At 30.7% G+C, this 16,196-nt stretch overlaps 1 protein-coding gene and 2 long non-coding RNA genes across 7 annotated transcripts in view; all 3 read left to right on the top strand.

The window, feature by feature from the left end:
• LOC119634527 overlaps positions 1–185 on the top strand; it is a 29,001-nt gene extending 28,816 nt beyond the window's left edge. The window contains exon 2 of the long non-coding RNA XR_005246964.1: positions 89–185. This is a non-coding gene — a long non-coding RNA (uncharacterized LOC119634527). The remainder of the gene's footprint in view (positions 1–88) is intronic.
• A 47-nt stretch (positions 186–232) lies between these two features.
• On the top strand, positions 233–2,310 carry LOC119634525. Its single transcript, XR_005246961.1, has 2 exons — positions 233–704; positions 2,009–2,310. It is a non-coding gene; the product is annotated as an uncharacterized LOC119634525 (long non-coding RNA).
• An 82-nt stretch (positions 2,311–2,392) lies between these two features.
• On the top strand, positions 2,393–15,460 carry LOC119634524 (RNA-binding protein Nova-1). 5 transcript variants are annotated; one of them, XM_038028752.1, is made up of 7 exons: positions 2,393–2,850; positions 3,214–3,464; positions 9,464–9,532; positions 10,884–11,027; positions 11,097–11,737; positions 11,806–12,370; positions 15,178–15,460. In XM_038028752.1, exons 1-7 carry the CDS (start codon positions 2,456–2,458, stop codon positions 15,396–15,398), a joined length of 2,286 nt encoding a protein of 761 aa, XP_037884680.1. In that variant the 5' UTR covers positions 2,393–2,455; the 3' UTR covers positions 15,399–15,460. The 5 variants fall into 5 exon arrangements, with proteins under 5 accessions (XP_037884680.1, XP_037884676.1, XP_037884675.1 ...); XM_038028748.1 differs by having other exon boundaries at positions 2,393–3,464; positions 11,809–12,370; XM_038028747.1 differs by having other exon boundaries at positions 2,393–3,464.
• Positions 15,461–16,196: the final 736 nt, after the last annotated feature.

Genomic DNA, 16,196 nt, shown 5'->3' with positions numbered 1-16,196 from the left:
GGTGGTTGTTCACCAAACAGAAAATGGTTGATTAAAAGAAATCTTTTTCATATATATTCCTACTCTTTTTTTGCTTTTTTTTACCTAGAAACATTCCCAGAAATGTATTAAATCACACAGAACAAAAATAAAAAAAGTACATTTCGCAGAAACTATCAAAAAAAAAAAAAAAAACAAAACAAAAACAAAGAGAGATCTCGAATGTGATATTAAAACATTAAAATAAAATTTAAATTAATATCAAAATCAATCGCCATAACCTAATATATATAAAACAACGTTGTGATAAAAAAAAAATAAAATATGTCTTGAGAATATACAACAACTAATGTAGAAAGTCATATCAAAATGAGTAAGTCATCGTCATTGTTTAGATCCGTATATTTCAACAAGAAATCATTTTAATACCGCAACTGTACAATTCCATGCCTGATAGTAACTTGGATGTAATGAAAACTGCGAATAACGAAAAATAAAAACAAAATAAAAAAGAGAAGTTAATGAATCTCTAGCGAATAAAACCTCATTCTTCAAGAACGCATGCCGACACAGCATACGTGCGAAGAGCAAATCGCACAAAAGAATTGGAAAAAACTCCTCAAACTTCATTATAGTTGTGAACGACGAGACAGACATTGCTTTCGACATTGAATTGATCAACACAAATATCAGCACGACGAACTCATAAAAGTGGCCAAGTTATGGTAATTGATTTCTCTTCTTTTAACATTTTATTACTTAAACTATGCGCTTTGTATAAATGTTTACACACATATCTATATTCTTGAATAGTATATATTTTATGGATGTTACGGTGTAATAAAACATTCATCCAAATACCATCATCAAACTCATATTTGGTCAATTCTAAAAGACAACAACATTAACATTTGTTTTGCAAGAGGAGCTAATTTGAAAATTCAATCAAAAAAAAAACAAAAAAAACAAACAAAAACAAAAAAAAGAAAAGACTTCATAATTTTTAGATATATATATATATATATTTTATATATATTTAAATATATATATATATATATATTGGCAATTCATCATTTCATCATTATCATCATCATCATCATCATCATCATCATCACCATCATTATGAAAAACACATAAATACGCGCAATACGCTGGCAAATAATATTGTAAAGGACACGCAACGAACGAACAAACGATCCATCCATCCAATGTTTCTTTGCAACTGTGTGTGAAATTCTACTGTGTGTGTGTAATTCAATTATTTAAGACTCACAATTCAATTACAAGAAAAAGGCGAAAAATTTTTTGCTGCTGCTGTTGCTATTACATTTAAATATATACTTATTTATATATATATATATATATATATACATATATATTTTTATTCTCTATTCATATCACATATTGTCGTTGTTGTTGTTATTGTTGTTGTTGTCGTTGTTGTCGCCTATATCAAACACCACCACCACCACCACTGCCATCACTACTACTACTACTACTACCACCACCACCACCACTACTACTCTAACTGCTATTACTACTACTACTACTACTACTACTACTATTATTATTATTATTACTACTACTACTACTACTACTACTACTACTACTATATTTGTCATCACCACTTCTCTTCCTTAATAAAACAGAAACAGTTGAGAAAAAAAAAAAAAGAAAACAAACGCATCAATCAGCCAGGATTCTATCGCAACATTCAAATTTTTTCAGAACATTACCTCAATAATCATCTTGATTTGTGTGAAATCAAGCAACCAGCACAAGTTCTAATTAAGAGTAATAATAATTCCACCTACATATCAACATTGTTTATATAAGCAAATCAAAAAAAAAAAAAAAAAGCAGTTAAACAATTAAAAAAAAAACAAAAAACAACCAAAATATTTAAATAATTAAAAAATAATTAAAAAAAAAAAAAAAAAAAAAAAAAAGCAAAAAAAAAAAAAACGCAAAAAAATTACTAATGATTTGTTTTCTCTATCTTTCTTTATTTTTATGAACAAATTGATAGTTTAAGAAAGGTATGAAAAATTATTAAAATAGCAAAATACAGGAAAAATTGGCCAAAAATATTGTCGAAATTGTATACAAGTGTTATATGACAACAATGTTTATAAACATTGAAGTGCTAAACGTAAACCCAGATACATAAGGACATCATAAATATGAATAAAATGAAACGATTGTGATATAAACTGGATTACAATATTTAGGATAATTATATCTCCGGATTCCCTCCCAACTTTTTTTCTATTAATCAATATCATCGCGACGGTAACAGTATAGCTTCAGGATTCAAGCTAAAAGGAATAAAAACACAAAAACACAAAAAAAAATAAAAATAAATAAATAACAACGAAAAAAACGAAAAAATTAGAAAATTAAAAGAAAAGCCTAGCCCAAAAATTTAAAAAAAAAAAAAAAAAAAAAAAAAAAAAGACTGATCGAAGATCAAATCATGTTACAAATGAATGCCTTAACAGAGAGTCTTATGTCAAATGCATTCGATTTAATGGAGGGATCGTCGGTGGCTCAACAATTTTTAGAAAATCATATGGGTTATATAAGACAGAGACAACAGTTAACGCAATTGGAACAACAACAACAACAGCAAGAAGCGCAAAATTTATTTCATATAAATGCGCAGCAACAGCAACAACAAAAACAACGTGAAATACATATAATGCCAACAAATTTGGTAAATTCTTCGACATCGTCATCGCCGTCATTATCGTCCTCTTCATCGTCGGGCTCATCGCCAACAGCGTCATCATCTAATAGTCACAATTTGCAATACAATAAAATATATTTGCAACAAGTCACTAGAACAGCGCAACAGCAACAGCAACAGCAACAACAGCATCGTCAGCAGCGACAACAACAACATCAACGCAAACATTCCTTTGTTAAAACGCACATAGATAATGTTATCAATGATAAAAACGATAATCAACATTTTAATCAATTAACACAATTTAATTTACAACTGCAACAGATGGATGTTCAACAGCAGCAGCAGCAGCAACAACAACAACAGCAGCAGCAGCAACAGCAGCATTTGCCGCAACAGCAATCAGCTAATAATGCGCAGACTACAGCCATTAATAATAACAACAACAATCATAATAATAATAATAATAATAATAACAATAGTCAGAATCATAATGCCAACGGCAATAGCGTAACTGTGCTTAGCCGTAGCACTCTATCACCTCTACAGCAACAGCAACAACCGCAAACACAACAACAATTATTACAACAACCTGCATCCACCGCGAATGCTATTATCAGCAATTTAACTTCAAATGCCAGCTCGTCGGCAACAATTCTAACCCAGCAATTACAGCAGCAACAGCAGCAACAGCAGCAACAGCAACAGCAGCAACATCATCACACACACCAGCATCCGCATCAGCATCAGCACGCTGCTAGTTCAACATCTCCTTTTAAGTCATGTTGGTGCCTTGGTGAGTTGTTTGAAAAATTTAAAATTGTAAATGTGTTTATAAAGCAACATAACTGCAATAATTCAATCAAATCAATAATCATTACATCAATGCGACTATTCAATAATCATCTTGAGGTGCATCAATCAGTCACTAAGCAACAACATTTTTACATCTATATTAATAAAATTAAAAGCAAACGTCGGATCTAGTTACAAAAAAAGAGAGAGAGAAGAAGAAGAAGAAGAAATTTAAACATTTAATTTGAAACACTGCAGTGAAAAGAATTTAACAAACTATGAGAATAAAATATTCTATGGGAAGGTTTCTAGAAACACACAAGTAAATAATCAAAAAAAAAAAAATAAATAAATATTGATATAATAATTCAATTCAATTCATTTGCTTTACATACGGCAAGAACTTATTATTATTCACACGTCTCTATACACGCATTAATCATAAGCTACGCAAAATCTTATCTTTCTGTTTTTTTTTTTGGTTTTTTTTTTAATTAATTTTTTTTTTAAATTAATTTCTATTTTTTTTTTTTGAAATGAAAATATAAAATTTTCTAATTTTGTACGTATGCAGCATAACATATGGACAACGGCTAAATGCAAAAGCAATCAGCAATACTTTACGTATTGTCCTCAATATTCATCAGTTCTTCGGAATATCTCACAGCATCCTCTTGATATTCTATCTATGAATAATTATAGCTATCTAATATAGATCATCATACTATTTAATATACCTTTCTCTCTCTTTCATCATTATTATTTATTCTTTACATTACATATGCAATACAAACAGTGGTGTGTGTGTGTGTGTGTGTGTGTGTTTGTTAAACAACTCTCTAGATATATGTAAATATATATCCGGCTAAAATTTATTCTTCTTCATTTGGTTATGCTTTCAAATGATTATTAATTCATACTTTTATGTATGTGATTTTCATAAGATGGGCGTCGATAAGCCTATAAAGCTTTCTTCTTTTTTTTTTCTTCTTTATTAGATTAAAGCATCGATTCATTTGTCAAACTGACCAAAAAAAAAAAAACTTTAAATGATGCTCTTCTAAAATGAACATATCAAGTTCGAACATCCTAAATAGCTGGGTCCAGAAGCCTATTTTCCATTTTCGAAAAAGTTTTATCTAAATAAAATTTCATACCTTCAATTTTAGTTTAGTGTTTATCGTAGCAAATCAATATCACATACATAGTTTGTTGATAACCGTATTGATGCCAGATAATAGAGCAATTAACAGGCACTCTACAATTATATATATGTGAGTCATCAAATTCACAATCAGCCTATCTTTTGATAATCATCAAACAGTACCGAGTACATCTGGCTTAAAATATGGAATATCGTCTTTTATCTACCCATATATATATATGGTGTCGATAGTCCTTTTGAAGGCAATTTCTTACTCTTCTTAACTTAGGGACATGAGATTCACTCTGCTAGAAATCCCTTTAGATAATATAAATAAAATAAAATAATAAATTAATATAAAATTAATTATAATAAATAGAAATAATAATTAATAAAATAAAATTGAATAAAAATTGTCTATAAGTCACAACAACCGTCACAATCGTTGCGCATTGATTCATCGTATTAATCAATCAATCAATTTTCGCTTCATTTCGTAATTCGATATTTTACATAATACAGTTATCTCAGTCGACAAAATCGATTCATCAGCAGCCGCGATTTGCAAATAACTTAAGTTATTGAAGATTAGTTTTGTTTAGGCGTAAGCTCGAAAAAAATAAAAAACCGTTGTCTTTGCGTTTACTTGTTTTTATATTGAATTTGATATGATCAGATGATCAGTGTAAAAAAAGTGTCAATCTGCCAAAACCTCCGACGTTCATTTCGAACTCATTCGCCAATATCGTCGTAAAACTCGTCGCGTGCCTTAACACTTGGTATTACTAATGTTATCGGCAAAGTTTAAGGCTTAACATTTTTTAGACTACATAATCAAAACAGCTCAACAATATCTCTTTAGACTTTCCATTTAATATTTACTTTAATGTAAACATACTTAGGGAGAAATTAAAAGAAAAATAGAATCACGACAACACAATGTATGCTTGTATGTTTGTTGTATGCCTTTGAAGGAAACTTTCTAACCTAAACTGAAATAAGAAGACATTAAAAAAATATATATATAAACATATATAAGAACAAAAGAGAAAATGTATGTATATGAACAAGACACACATATATATGTATGCATTATTTATATGTTGTGGCATAGATTTTAATTAACATAGGATGAATCCTTATATGCTTTACTGTCTAAAATGTCTTTTAACCTACTCTCTTGGTATGAAATGTAGGACAAATAAGCGCTATTATCTTCAAATCGGTCGATAAACAATGCCTGATGCATGTCATTCCTTTCCATTCTTCTGGCATTTACATTTATTATTATTATTATTATTATTATTATTACTATAATAATGATAATGAAGACTCGATTATTACGTATGAGTCCGTGATTATTTAACTTACGAAATATGAAAAAGTTAAAATGCGAAGTCAATCTGTCAGTCGTCAACAGTCGTCAACAGTGTACCAACTTTCCATAACCTATCTATATTGAGGAAACTTTTCTCGATCGACATCAGTGCTTCAATTTTAAATTCTATCGACCAGCTTTTATCTTGATTGTCAAAACAGATTTTACTGTGATGCAACTGTAATCCACTTGGTTAACCAGATCACGTTAAATATCTTTTAGAAACATAGTAACATAGTTTTTTCATGTCAGTTGACTAAATCCGTCTAATCTTCCCTTCCGTATAACAAGTAATAGCCTGGCAAGTATATGGCACTGCACTCATTCTTCTCACGTGAAAATATTTTCGGCATGAAAGCCCTGCGCAAAAAATTTCCGTTCAAGTTTCGTGTAAAAATCTTGCATATATATCTCTGTTTAACCACATAGTTCGCAGATCTCGCTTCTGATTCTTTAAGCAGTTTATGTTATGGTTTCTTTGCTGGATAAAAGATAGTAAAGCGAATTTTTTAATTCTCTTTTAAAGCTCTTTTAAGATCTGCGCTTCGTTAGTGTTAGTGTCAGTTAAAAAATTTCAAAAAAAAAAAAAAAAAATCTTTTCCTATTTAAGTTACACGAAAATCGATCGTTCCTTCCTCCCGTAACAGATATATATACATGTATATATGCATATATATTATGAATTGAAAGATGCAATTCACTTGTACACTTGTGCATATAGTGATACATACGATCAACTTAACATGAATACCATTTTGATTTTAAAGTTTATTACTCTCTTTTTGGCAGTCCTGTTATTTACTTGGGCGTAAATTTGTTTATGATATTACAAGAAAATTGCATTAAACAATGGACTTCCTTTTAACTCCTTCTTGTACTCTTCAATAAGCGACGACAATTAGAACAATAACAATATGTGAAAAACATACGTTTTTAAGCATTGACTATATTGAAAAATGAATTAGGCATCAGTGGCAGTAACGCATCAATGGTGTACTATAGCTGGTGTTGCCAATGTGTCGTGGATGAGTTTTGTCATGTTACCATAACATTGAAAGAGACGCCATAGTAAGATTTTTAGCGTAATTCTGTTAAATTACATGGTAGTGCTCTCCAGTGATTATACACTGGAGCGGGAGCGCCATGAATATGCAGCTGGCTGTTCTTCTAGCCTGCTATCTTAATCCTTGCAAGCCTCTTTTTGGTCATCCACACATCATAATCTTTAGGCGATAACCTTTCGATGGTAATCCCGAGCTTATTTTCGCCTCTTTTTGGTCAGGATTTTGGATCTCATAATAAAAGGCAACCCTGATTTAAACACAGGCATCTTAGCTTTCGGCATTTCAACAAACGAAATCCGCTTAGCTTGCATACTTTTCTTTATTACCCTAGCATGCTACGTTGGCATGCTTTGCCGCTACATCTTGCGGTATACAGTCAAATGAATTATTTTGTTCCATCAAAGGTTTACAGTTTTTTGGTTTTGCATCAACACGCTTTCCGAATTCTCCAATCAATTTATTTGTATCATCATCATTAGCTTCACTCCGTTTAAAAGCAATTTGACATTTATCACTATATTTTTTCATCGAAATTTGATACATATATCTATATGCTGCTAAAAAACAGCAACAACTCCATTTTTATTCATAGTGTCGTTGATGTCTCGCAATGATAAGTTCATAGTGTGCATATAAATAACACAATCGTGATATATGTAGCGTGCAAAAATTGTTACCCTCAAGTATGCCGATCAAGGCATACGTGACATAATACACTTTCCTGCATACATCTTAACAGCATATCCCGGTTTCTCAGAGCACTTAGAGCGTGCATGGATCCAACTATGTTTATTTATTTACTTATATTTAATATCATATCCACGATTGAAGGATGGGGTATGGTTTATCTTGTCAAAAGTACCGACATCCTATAATGTCTTGGATACCGATGTAAGCGTGTCTGTCTGTATGTCTATGTATGCTATACATCCACCTGTTTGGAAAAACCAATATATCGACTTCAAATTTGGCATCCATCTCGAAAATTCTTATAGGTCACCTGTTATTGAAAATGGGTCAAATCGGTCAAGCGACAGGCCCACAGTAAATAGTAAATTGGAGACACGTTTGCAAACATTTATGGCTTTTTGCGGAAATTTTCTTCATTTACATGTGAAAAAAAGAACAAATCGGCCACGCCCACACAGAATTATAAGTAATCAATTTTTTTATTTTTCATTTTTTACTTTTTGTTCATTGTCTGCTTATTACTTATAGGATAAACAAAACACAATGTTGAGAATTATTCTGCACATTCTTCACATGTAGCAATGTTATCTGTAGACTACTCGATTTTTTCTTAGGGATTTATGAAATCGATTGGGTATCACAGTAAAAAGTTGAAGAGTAATATGCGACAAGTTACTTCCGTTAATTCTAAATTAAATATCGCGGCTATCACGATGTGATAGATGAATTTTTTGCTTTACAATATCGCCGATAGGGCTATCAAATATCTTACTTGTTATTGATGAAATACAACAATAAGTATTTGCATATTCTATTTAAAATATAAAGATAATGGGTGTCGTAGATTCGAACACAACCGAAAATATTTTTCTTGCTTGCATGCTGGCTTGCTTTCTCTGTGATCGCTACACTTTTACGTATAGGATCATTTAGAAACTGCACAGGCCATCCACGTCGATGAGACGGACAACTATTAGTAAAAGTATTTCGTTGTTGACGAATGCCACGCCTCATTTCAAATCATTCTGATCTTTAGTTTAGAAAACTGTTTAAGTAAAAAAAAAAAATAAATAAATAAATAAAAAAATTCCGATTAAAAGAAAATTTTCGGTAATAAAATCGTAATCGCTATATAATTATGATTGTTTTTCAATGAGACGTACATGGATATGTATGAAACAAATGCAACAAAGGAATTAAATTTTGATTTCATTTATGCAAGCAAATGTGTAATGGATGTAAGCATAAAAAAAATAAAAGATAATTTTTTTTTAAATTTATTTAGTTTTAGATTTTTTTTTTTTTTTTTTTTTTTTTTATTTCGTTTAATTAAACTCTCTCACAACATACGTAATTTATATAAGTTGGGGGAAGGAAATAGGGAGTTTGCTCATTTGCACTATTGTCTTAAAGTTTTAAATGACAAAATATATGAATTTTGCTATCAATTTCACGCTGAAAAGACAAAGAGGGAGAGAGAGGGAGAGAGAGAGAGAGACAGAGAGCGTGAGTGAGAGTTAAAGGAAGGAGAAAATGGACAGAGAGAGAGAGAGAGAGAGAGAAAAAAGCATTTAAGAAAATTCATCTCAATATTTGTCTACGACTTAACTTCATTTATTTTTCAAATAATTAATGTATTTTCTTTTTGCTCCATTTTTTCTTAACATTTCATTGTTTCATATGTATGTGCATTTTTGTGGTGCTTCTTTTCGATCTATTTCTAGGTGAGTCTGTTTGTTCTGGAATTGAGGTTGAAATTGAAAATAATAATAATAACAATCATTATCATCATGGTAAGCTTTATCATTGTTTCATTATCATTACAAAACGAGACTCATTTTTTGTGTTTTTTTTTTTAATTAATATCAATATAAAAACATAAGTATTATTATATATAAATATATGCATACATTTTTTGAGATACACTTTATATATATATATATATATGTTGATTTTTACAGAATATTCTCCATATTTGGTATCCTTCCCTTACACACGAATCTATTTTTTGTACGTCCGTCCTTTAACTGATTTGCAACACTTTTATTCATAGATAGACTACATATAGTAGTCAACAAACACCTAGGACTTACTCTCTTCTTTAATAGTCTATGCAAAATATATGCGCAACTGTATCCCGTTTGCACACTTTTCGGAACTCATAAATTGAAGGTAGACTACATATATAGTATCAACACCGAGGACTTACTCTCTTCTTCAATAGTCTACGCAAAATATATGCGCAATTAATGGATAAGTCGCGCTTAAGGGCTTCTTAGAAATTTCCTGTAACTGATTTGCACACTTTTCGAAACTCACAGATTGAAGATAGACTACTTATAGTATCAACACCTAGGGCTTAGTATAAACATTCTCTTCTACAATAGTCTATGCAAAATATATGCGCAACTAATACTTCCCTTCACGGATAAGACGCGATTAAAAGCTTCTTATAAATTTCACAAAGCATTTCGTATCGATATAGTAGATGAATGAGCTTCATTCACTTCATTGATTCGCAACCAAGAAGAAAATTAAAGACAAACCTGTGCTTTTTATGCCAACTTCTTGTAGCTTCAAGGTCACGTCCTACAATTGGTTGTGCGAAAAGCTTTTTAAAAGTTTTATTGTGTGTAATCTATGTACGCATTATTGAATAACGTGAAGACCTCAAGACCGTTCCAAAATACCCTACTTAAACCTAGTTCCGCGGTTGTGTATGCTATATTTAAAAAACGAAGTAATATTTTCCTCTTCATTTCAATAATAATATGTAATCATAATTTTATTAATACAAGCACCCACATTGTTAGAAGTTTTTTTTTTTTTTGTTAATGCACTTACTTCATTCATGAAGTCCACCAAAAAAAAAAAACTTATGTCAACTCATCAACATTTAAAAGTAAATACCATAGAGAGAAATTCACAGCATCCACCATGTACATAATCAATTGGGCTCGGGCTCGTTTATCATATGTCCACTAAAATCAAACATTAAAAAATGTTATTATTTTTAATTTGAAACCTTTCAAAAAAAAAAAACAAAATTATTACGTAAAATTATAAGATAACCTTTGTTGTTTTTTTTTTGTTTTTTCTTCTTTTTTTTTTTGGTTTCCTACAATTCTCTATTTTTATAAATAGGTGATACAACTTATCACATGAAAATCCTTGTACCGGCGGTGGCCTCCGGAGCCATTATAGGCAAAGGAGGTGAAACCATAGCGTCTTTGCAAAAGGATACTGGTGCTCGTGTTAAAATGTCCAAATCACATGACTTTTACCCAGGTGCGATAATTATGATTACACTTTTAATTATCATTGCATTTATAAAAAAAAAAAAAAAAATTTTTATAGGTACTACTGAACGGGTCTGCCTTATAACTGGCAGTGTAGAGGGTATTATGACGGTGCTTGATTTTATTATGGACAAAATACGAGAGAAACCCGATTTAAGTGCCAAAATTTTAGAGGCCGAAAGCAAGCAGACACAGGAACGTGATAAGCAAGTAAAAATTTTGGTGCCCAACTCCACCGCCGGCATGATTATCGGTAAAGGTGGTGCTTATATTAAGCAAATTAAAGAGGAGAGTGGCTCATATGTGCAGATCTCACAAAAACCCAAAGATATATCTCTTCAAGAGCGTTGTATAACGATAATAGGCGATAAGGAGAACAATAAAAATGCCTGTAAAATGATTTTATCAAAAATTGTCGAAGATCCTCAATCGGGCACATGCTTGAATGTTTCGTATGCCGACGTAAGTGGTCCAGTTGCCAATTTTAATCCGACCGGGTCGCCTTATGCCACCAATCAAAATGCCATAAATTCGAGTACCGCCTCGTTAAACTCCACATTAGGAACGACTATAGGGGGAGCGGCCACGGCTGCTGGCTTATTAGTAAATGGAACCGGGATTAATTTTTCATTAAATTTAAGTGCCCCAAATCCAGCACCTAATCTAGCGGTAGCTACACAACTATTGGAACATATTAAGGTAAACAATCAGTTTAGATCCCTGCAAGTGAAAGATTTTGAAAGGATTCTTTTTTGTTTGTTAATAAGCAGGTCGCATTGCGCGGTTATGGTTACACCGAGACCGCTACAACGGAGGTTTGTGCTGCTTTAGGTGTTTTGGCTAAATACGGTGTGCTCGGCATGGGAGTCGGTTTGCCGCATGCCAATGGTGCTCATACTGCGCTCGGTAGCTATTTGGACATGTCTACATTAAATCAGCAAACAGCAGCTGCTACTGCCGCCACGGCCGGAAATGTTTTTGGCGCAGTAGGTCAAGTTAATTTAGAACAATACGCGGTCGCAGCGGCTGCTGCAGCTGCCACACGACCTGCACAGTCACTTGATGTCGCTGCCGCAGCCGCCCAATTTGATCCATTCCGCCATTTGAGTACGGCTGCAGCTTCAGCGGCGCAAGCCACTACACCAGTATCGCTGAATAATAACAGTTTTGGTTTAACTGCCGCTACTGGTACACCATCGACAGCTCCTACTCTGGGTGCCACAGCGGCTCACACATTGACAGGCCTAAGTAAGAGCCCAACACCGGGCGATTTAAGTGCCAAGGATTCAAAGAATGTGGAAATTCCCGAAGTTATCGTAGGCGCTATATTAGGTGGGCCACGTTTTTATTATCCCTACTAAACAAAAATGAAAAACAAACAAAAAAAAAAAAAACAAAACAAAAGTAAATGCCAAACCCATAACCAAACTAAACCTGGACGAAAACAAATTAAACAAGAAAAAAAAAAAAAAGAAAAAAAAAAAAAAAAACTATTTGCCTTAATTTTTTCCCCTTTTCGTAATCATTTTATTTGAGATTTGCATGGTTGTTATACGAAACCATTCTATTATACAATTAAATTTCTATTTTTTTTTTTTTAAATTTTAGCTACATTTTGTTTTGTCGCGGCTGATTTTAAACTTATTTTTCGTCGCTCACGTTTCACTTTCAGGCAATTTTGACAAAATTTGCTTAAATTATAAATTAATTTATATATCTTATATATATATATATTTATATGTATATATATATATAAATATAACTTAATGCATTTTATTCATCCATCTAAAACGATAAGAAGCCCTGGCCCAGCTTGTGCCGGTTAATTTTCTTTGAACAGATTCGATAATAACTTTTTTGCCAACATTCCATCAAATTCCATCATGAAACTTTACTTTCATGTCCATAAATTGAAAATATTTGTTGAAAATCGTCTTTCGGTTTCAATTTTTCATTGTCGACTTCAGCTTTACAGAAAAATTGAAAAAAAAAAAAAAAAATTTGCGACATTTTGTAAAAGCATTTTAAAATCTAGTCAAGTTCTTGCCGCGCTTCAAACATACAATATATAATAATAAAGTTGATATATATTCATCAACTTTACGCTTCTCAAAAGAATCGCATTACCTAAAGAGTAAGAGAAATAATTTTTCATTCCAAGAAATTTTAAAAGAACATAAACAGAAACATTCATTATTTGCTTTATGAGACAATTAATTTATAATTTAAAACAAAAAAATGGAGTAAGGAAACTTTGTGATTTGACTTACTTTACTTTCACTTTCTCCTTTTCTTCGATGAATAGAAGATAATCACAAAACAGCTTTTATTGGGAGTTTTCAAGCTTCTTGTCAAAAAAAAAAAAAAAAAAGCAAAGGCTGGTCCTTGATTAAATTAATTGACAATTGCACACACGCACGCACGCATATTTTTTTAATCTCTTATCTTATCTGTTTTCGATTTTTTCCATTCGTATCTATTCAACAATTTCATTTTAATTATAGTTAGAAATCGAACGGTAGCATCTTTCTTAAAACATCACTTATTATATCCCCTTGTTAACATTTGTTAACTTTATTTTTTTTTTTTTTTTTTTTTTTCTTTTTTTTTTTATATAATTTTTTATAAATTTAATTTTAAATATTTTCATTTTTAAAAAAAAAAAAAAAAAAAAAAAAAAAAAAGTGTCATTTTTATTTTGTTGTGTATTCATTACCGCCTGCTTAACTTTAATTGCAGTCTTGTTAATTTCTTTTTCGCTTTGTTATTTCCATCGATATCTATAGCCAAGAATTAAGTTATTAATTATGTGACGTAGTAGCTTAACAATAAAAAATTTGTTTTTGTCTTTTTTTCTTTTTTTTTTTTTTTTTTTTGTTCAAAACAAAGAGATTTTAATGCAATTGATTGAAGCAGTTACCCTTTTTGAGAGAAATTTTTCATGTTACAAATGCCTAAATAATAAATATTACATGTCTTGTTCATTCTATTCATAAGTTTATAAAATTCCTTGTGATTGAAGCACGAGCCTAACAACTGTGCATAAATATGACTCAAAAAGGGAAGATTGAAATCACATGAGATAAGCATTTCTTTTTCCCGTGTGTACTGGCTTTTCTAGTCTTCCAACAAAAATAATTCGTAATGGCTTTCCCTTTTCAACTGAAAATATATCTACTTTAACGTAAGCTTTGATGCAAAAATTATGTTAGAAAAGTTGCAACAATAGAGGGCCAGCAAATGGACAGACAGACGGATATGATTAAATCGAAGCATAATATTTTTGTTATCAAGCAACACTTTAGCATAACCGTGAAAAATCTCGGAAATATGCTCATCATTTCAAAGTTGATGTTATAAGGTCATTAAGAGAGCTCAGTAACCGAGGCCGAAATCATGCTCTTCTCCTTTTCTTTCTAATGTCACGAGGCGACCTTAACACGTTAATGGTTATGAGTGCTTCCAGAAAAACTTTTTTTTTTTTTTGTTTTTTTATACAATGCTGTAGACGAGTAATGGGCGTCAACGTGTTAAACAAAACGCAATCGATGAAAGGAATTTTTCAAGTTAAAATTGACAAAACATTTTTCAAGACCTTCGAAAAAAATTCCAATTGTAAACAAGAGACGAAAGAAAACTATTTCCTGATATCAAGTTGGAGTTTAGTATTTAGTGCTCCTTATGAAAAGCATTTGCTCCTTAATTATTTTATATTTATTTGACGGCATGGTTCTACGCTTTTTATACTACTAATGTTAAATATGAAAAATTTCTCATATAAAATATATATATATATATACTTTTATATACCTCATATTTTGCAAATTTTAAGACACTTTATTTAAAAAAGAAAAGAAAGAAATTAAAGCTTCTTAATTTTATTTATAAGACAAAAAAAAAATAATAATAATTTCCAATAAAATTTTTTCTCTTAAATATACATTTCCAAATATACGAATCGAAACGAATCCCATTTCCTATGTAATCCCATTATCCGCTTTAAAAAAAAAAAACAATTTTTTGATATTAATTTCACCAAAAATTATAATTAATATCCCCTTTCAATATAAATACATACGTAACAAATATAATATTATATTCATAATTACAAATCTATAAAAACCGAATACAAATTCCAGGTCCAAATGGCCGTAGTTTAGTTGAAATTCAACATGTGTCCGGCGCAAATGTTCAAATTTCAAAAAAGGGTATTTTCGCACCTGGCACTAGAAATCGTATTGTAACAATTACTGGTCAACCGAGTGCCATTGCAAAAGCTCAAATATTAATTGAACAAAAAATCAACGAGGAGGAGACAAAACGAGCGCGACAAATTCCATTAACCACTGTTGTGAATTAAATTAAAAAGCAAAAGATGTAATAAAAACAAAGAAAACCACAAAAAAAAAAACTAAATAAAATGTCTAACATAACGCCATTACGACATAATTAAACACAAAAAACAAAAAAGAAAAAAAAAACAAAAAATACAAGAAAAGAAAAGAAAAGAACAATTCAATAAAACATTTTCTGCTTAACACCTTAACAGATTTAAGAAAATGAAAAACGTGCTCAACCGATTTTTGAAAGCAAAATTTTTAAAAAAATGTACACATAGTGAATTACATACATACATACATACATACATACATACATACATACATACATACATACATACATCAACACCATAGGCATGATAAATAGTTACAATGACAAACTGAATTTCATTGCATTGAACAAAAAAAAAAAAAAACAACAAACAAAAAAACAAAAAAAAAACCTTAGTAAAATTTGTACATTATGAACGCAATTTATATATTTAATTTTTAATTCAATGAAAAAAAAAAAAAAAACAAAACAAAACAAAAAAAAAAAAAGAAGGAAAGAACACACATAAGTTTAAAATAATTAAAAACAGTTTTTAAAGGGAAAAAGTTCATCATAAACACGATAAATAAAGCACAAAACTTTACTTTCTAATTTATTTTTCCTGGAGGCTTTAAATTTAAACAAAAAAAAAAAAAAACCCGAGAAAAAACCCTTTCACACACACACACACATACACACATCTTTTTTTTTATAATAAATTTATTTTTTCAAATTTTTGCCGCAAAATTTTTTAATTGTAAATGGACAAGGAATGTTAAATATTGAATTT

The sequence above is a fragment of the Glossina fuscipes genome, unplaced genomic scaffold (assembly GCF_014805625.2).
Source record: "Glossina fuscipes isolate IAEA_lab_2018 unplaced genomic scaffold, Yale_Gfus_2 3, whole genome shotgun sequence".
In the NCBI taxonomy this organism is placed as follows: domain Eukaryota; kingdom Metazoa; phylum Arthropoda; class Insecta; order Diptera; family Glossinidae; genus Glossina; species Glossina fuscipes.
This window is presented reverse-complemented; position numbering and strand designations above follow the sequence as displayed.

Coding starts and splice junctions, on each gene's coding strand:
- LOC119634524 (XM_038028747.1), top strand. CDS start 2,456: ATGTTACAAATGAATGCCTTAACAGAGAGTCTTATGTCAAATGCATTC. Junction 3,465..9,463: donor TAAGTCATGTTGGTGCCTTG/GTGAGTTGTTTG, acceptor ATCTATTTCTAG/GTGAGTCTGTTTGTTCTGGA. Junction 11,028..11,096: donor ATCACATGACTTTTACCCAG/GTGCGATAATTA, acceptor AAATTTTTATAG/GTACTACTGAACGGGTCTGC.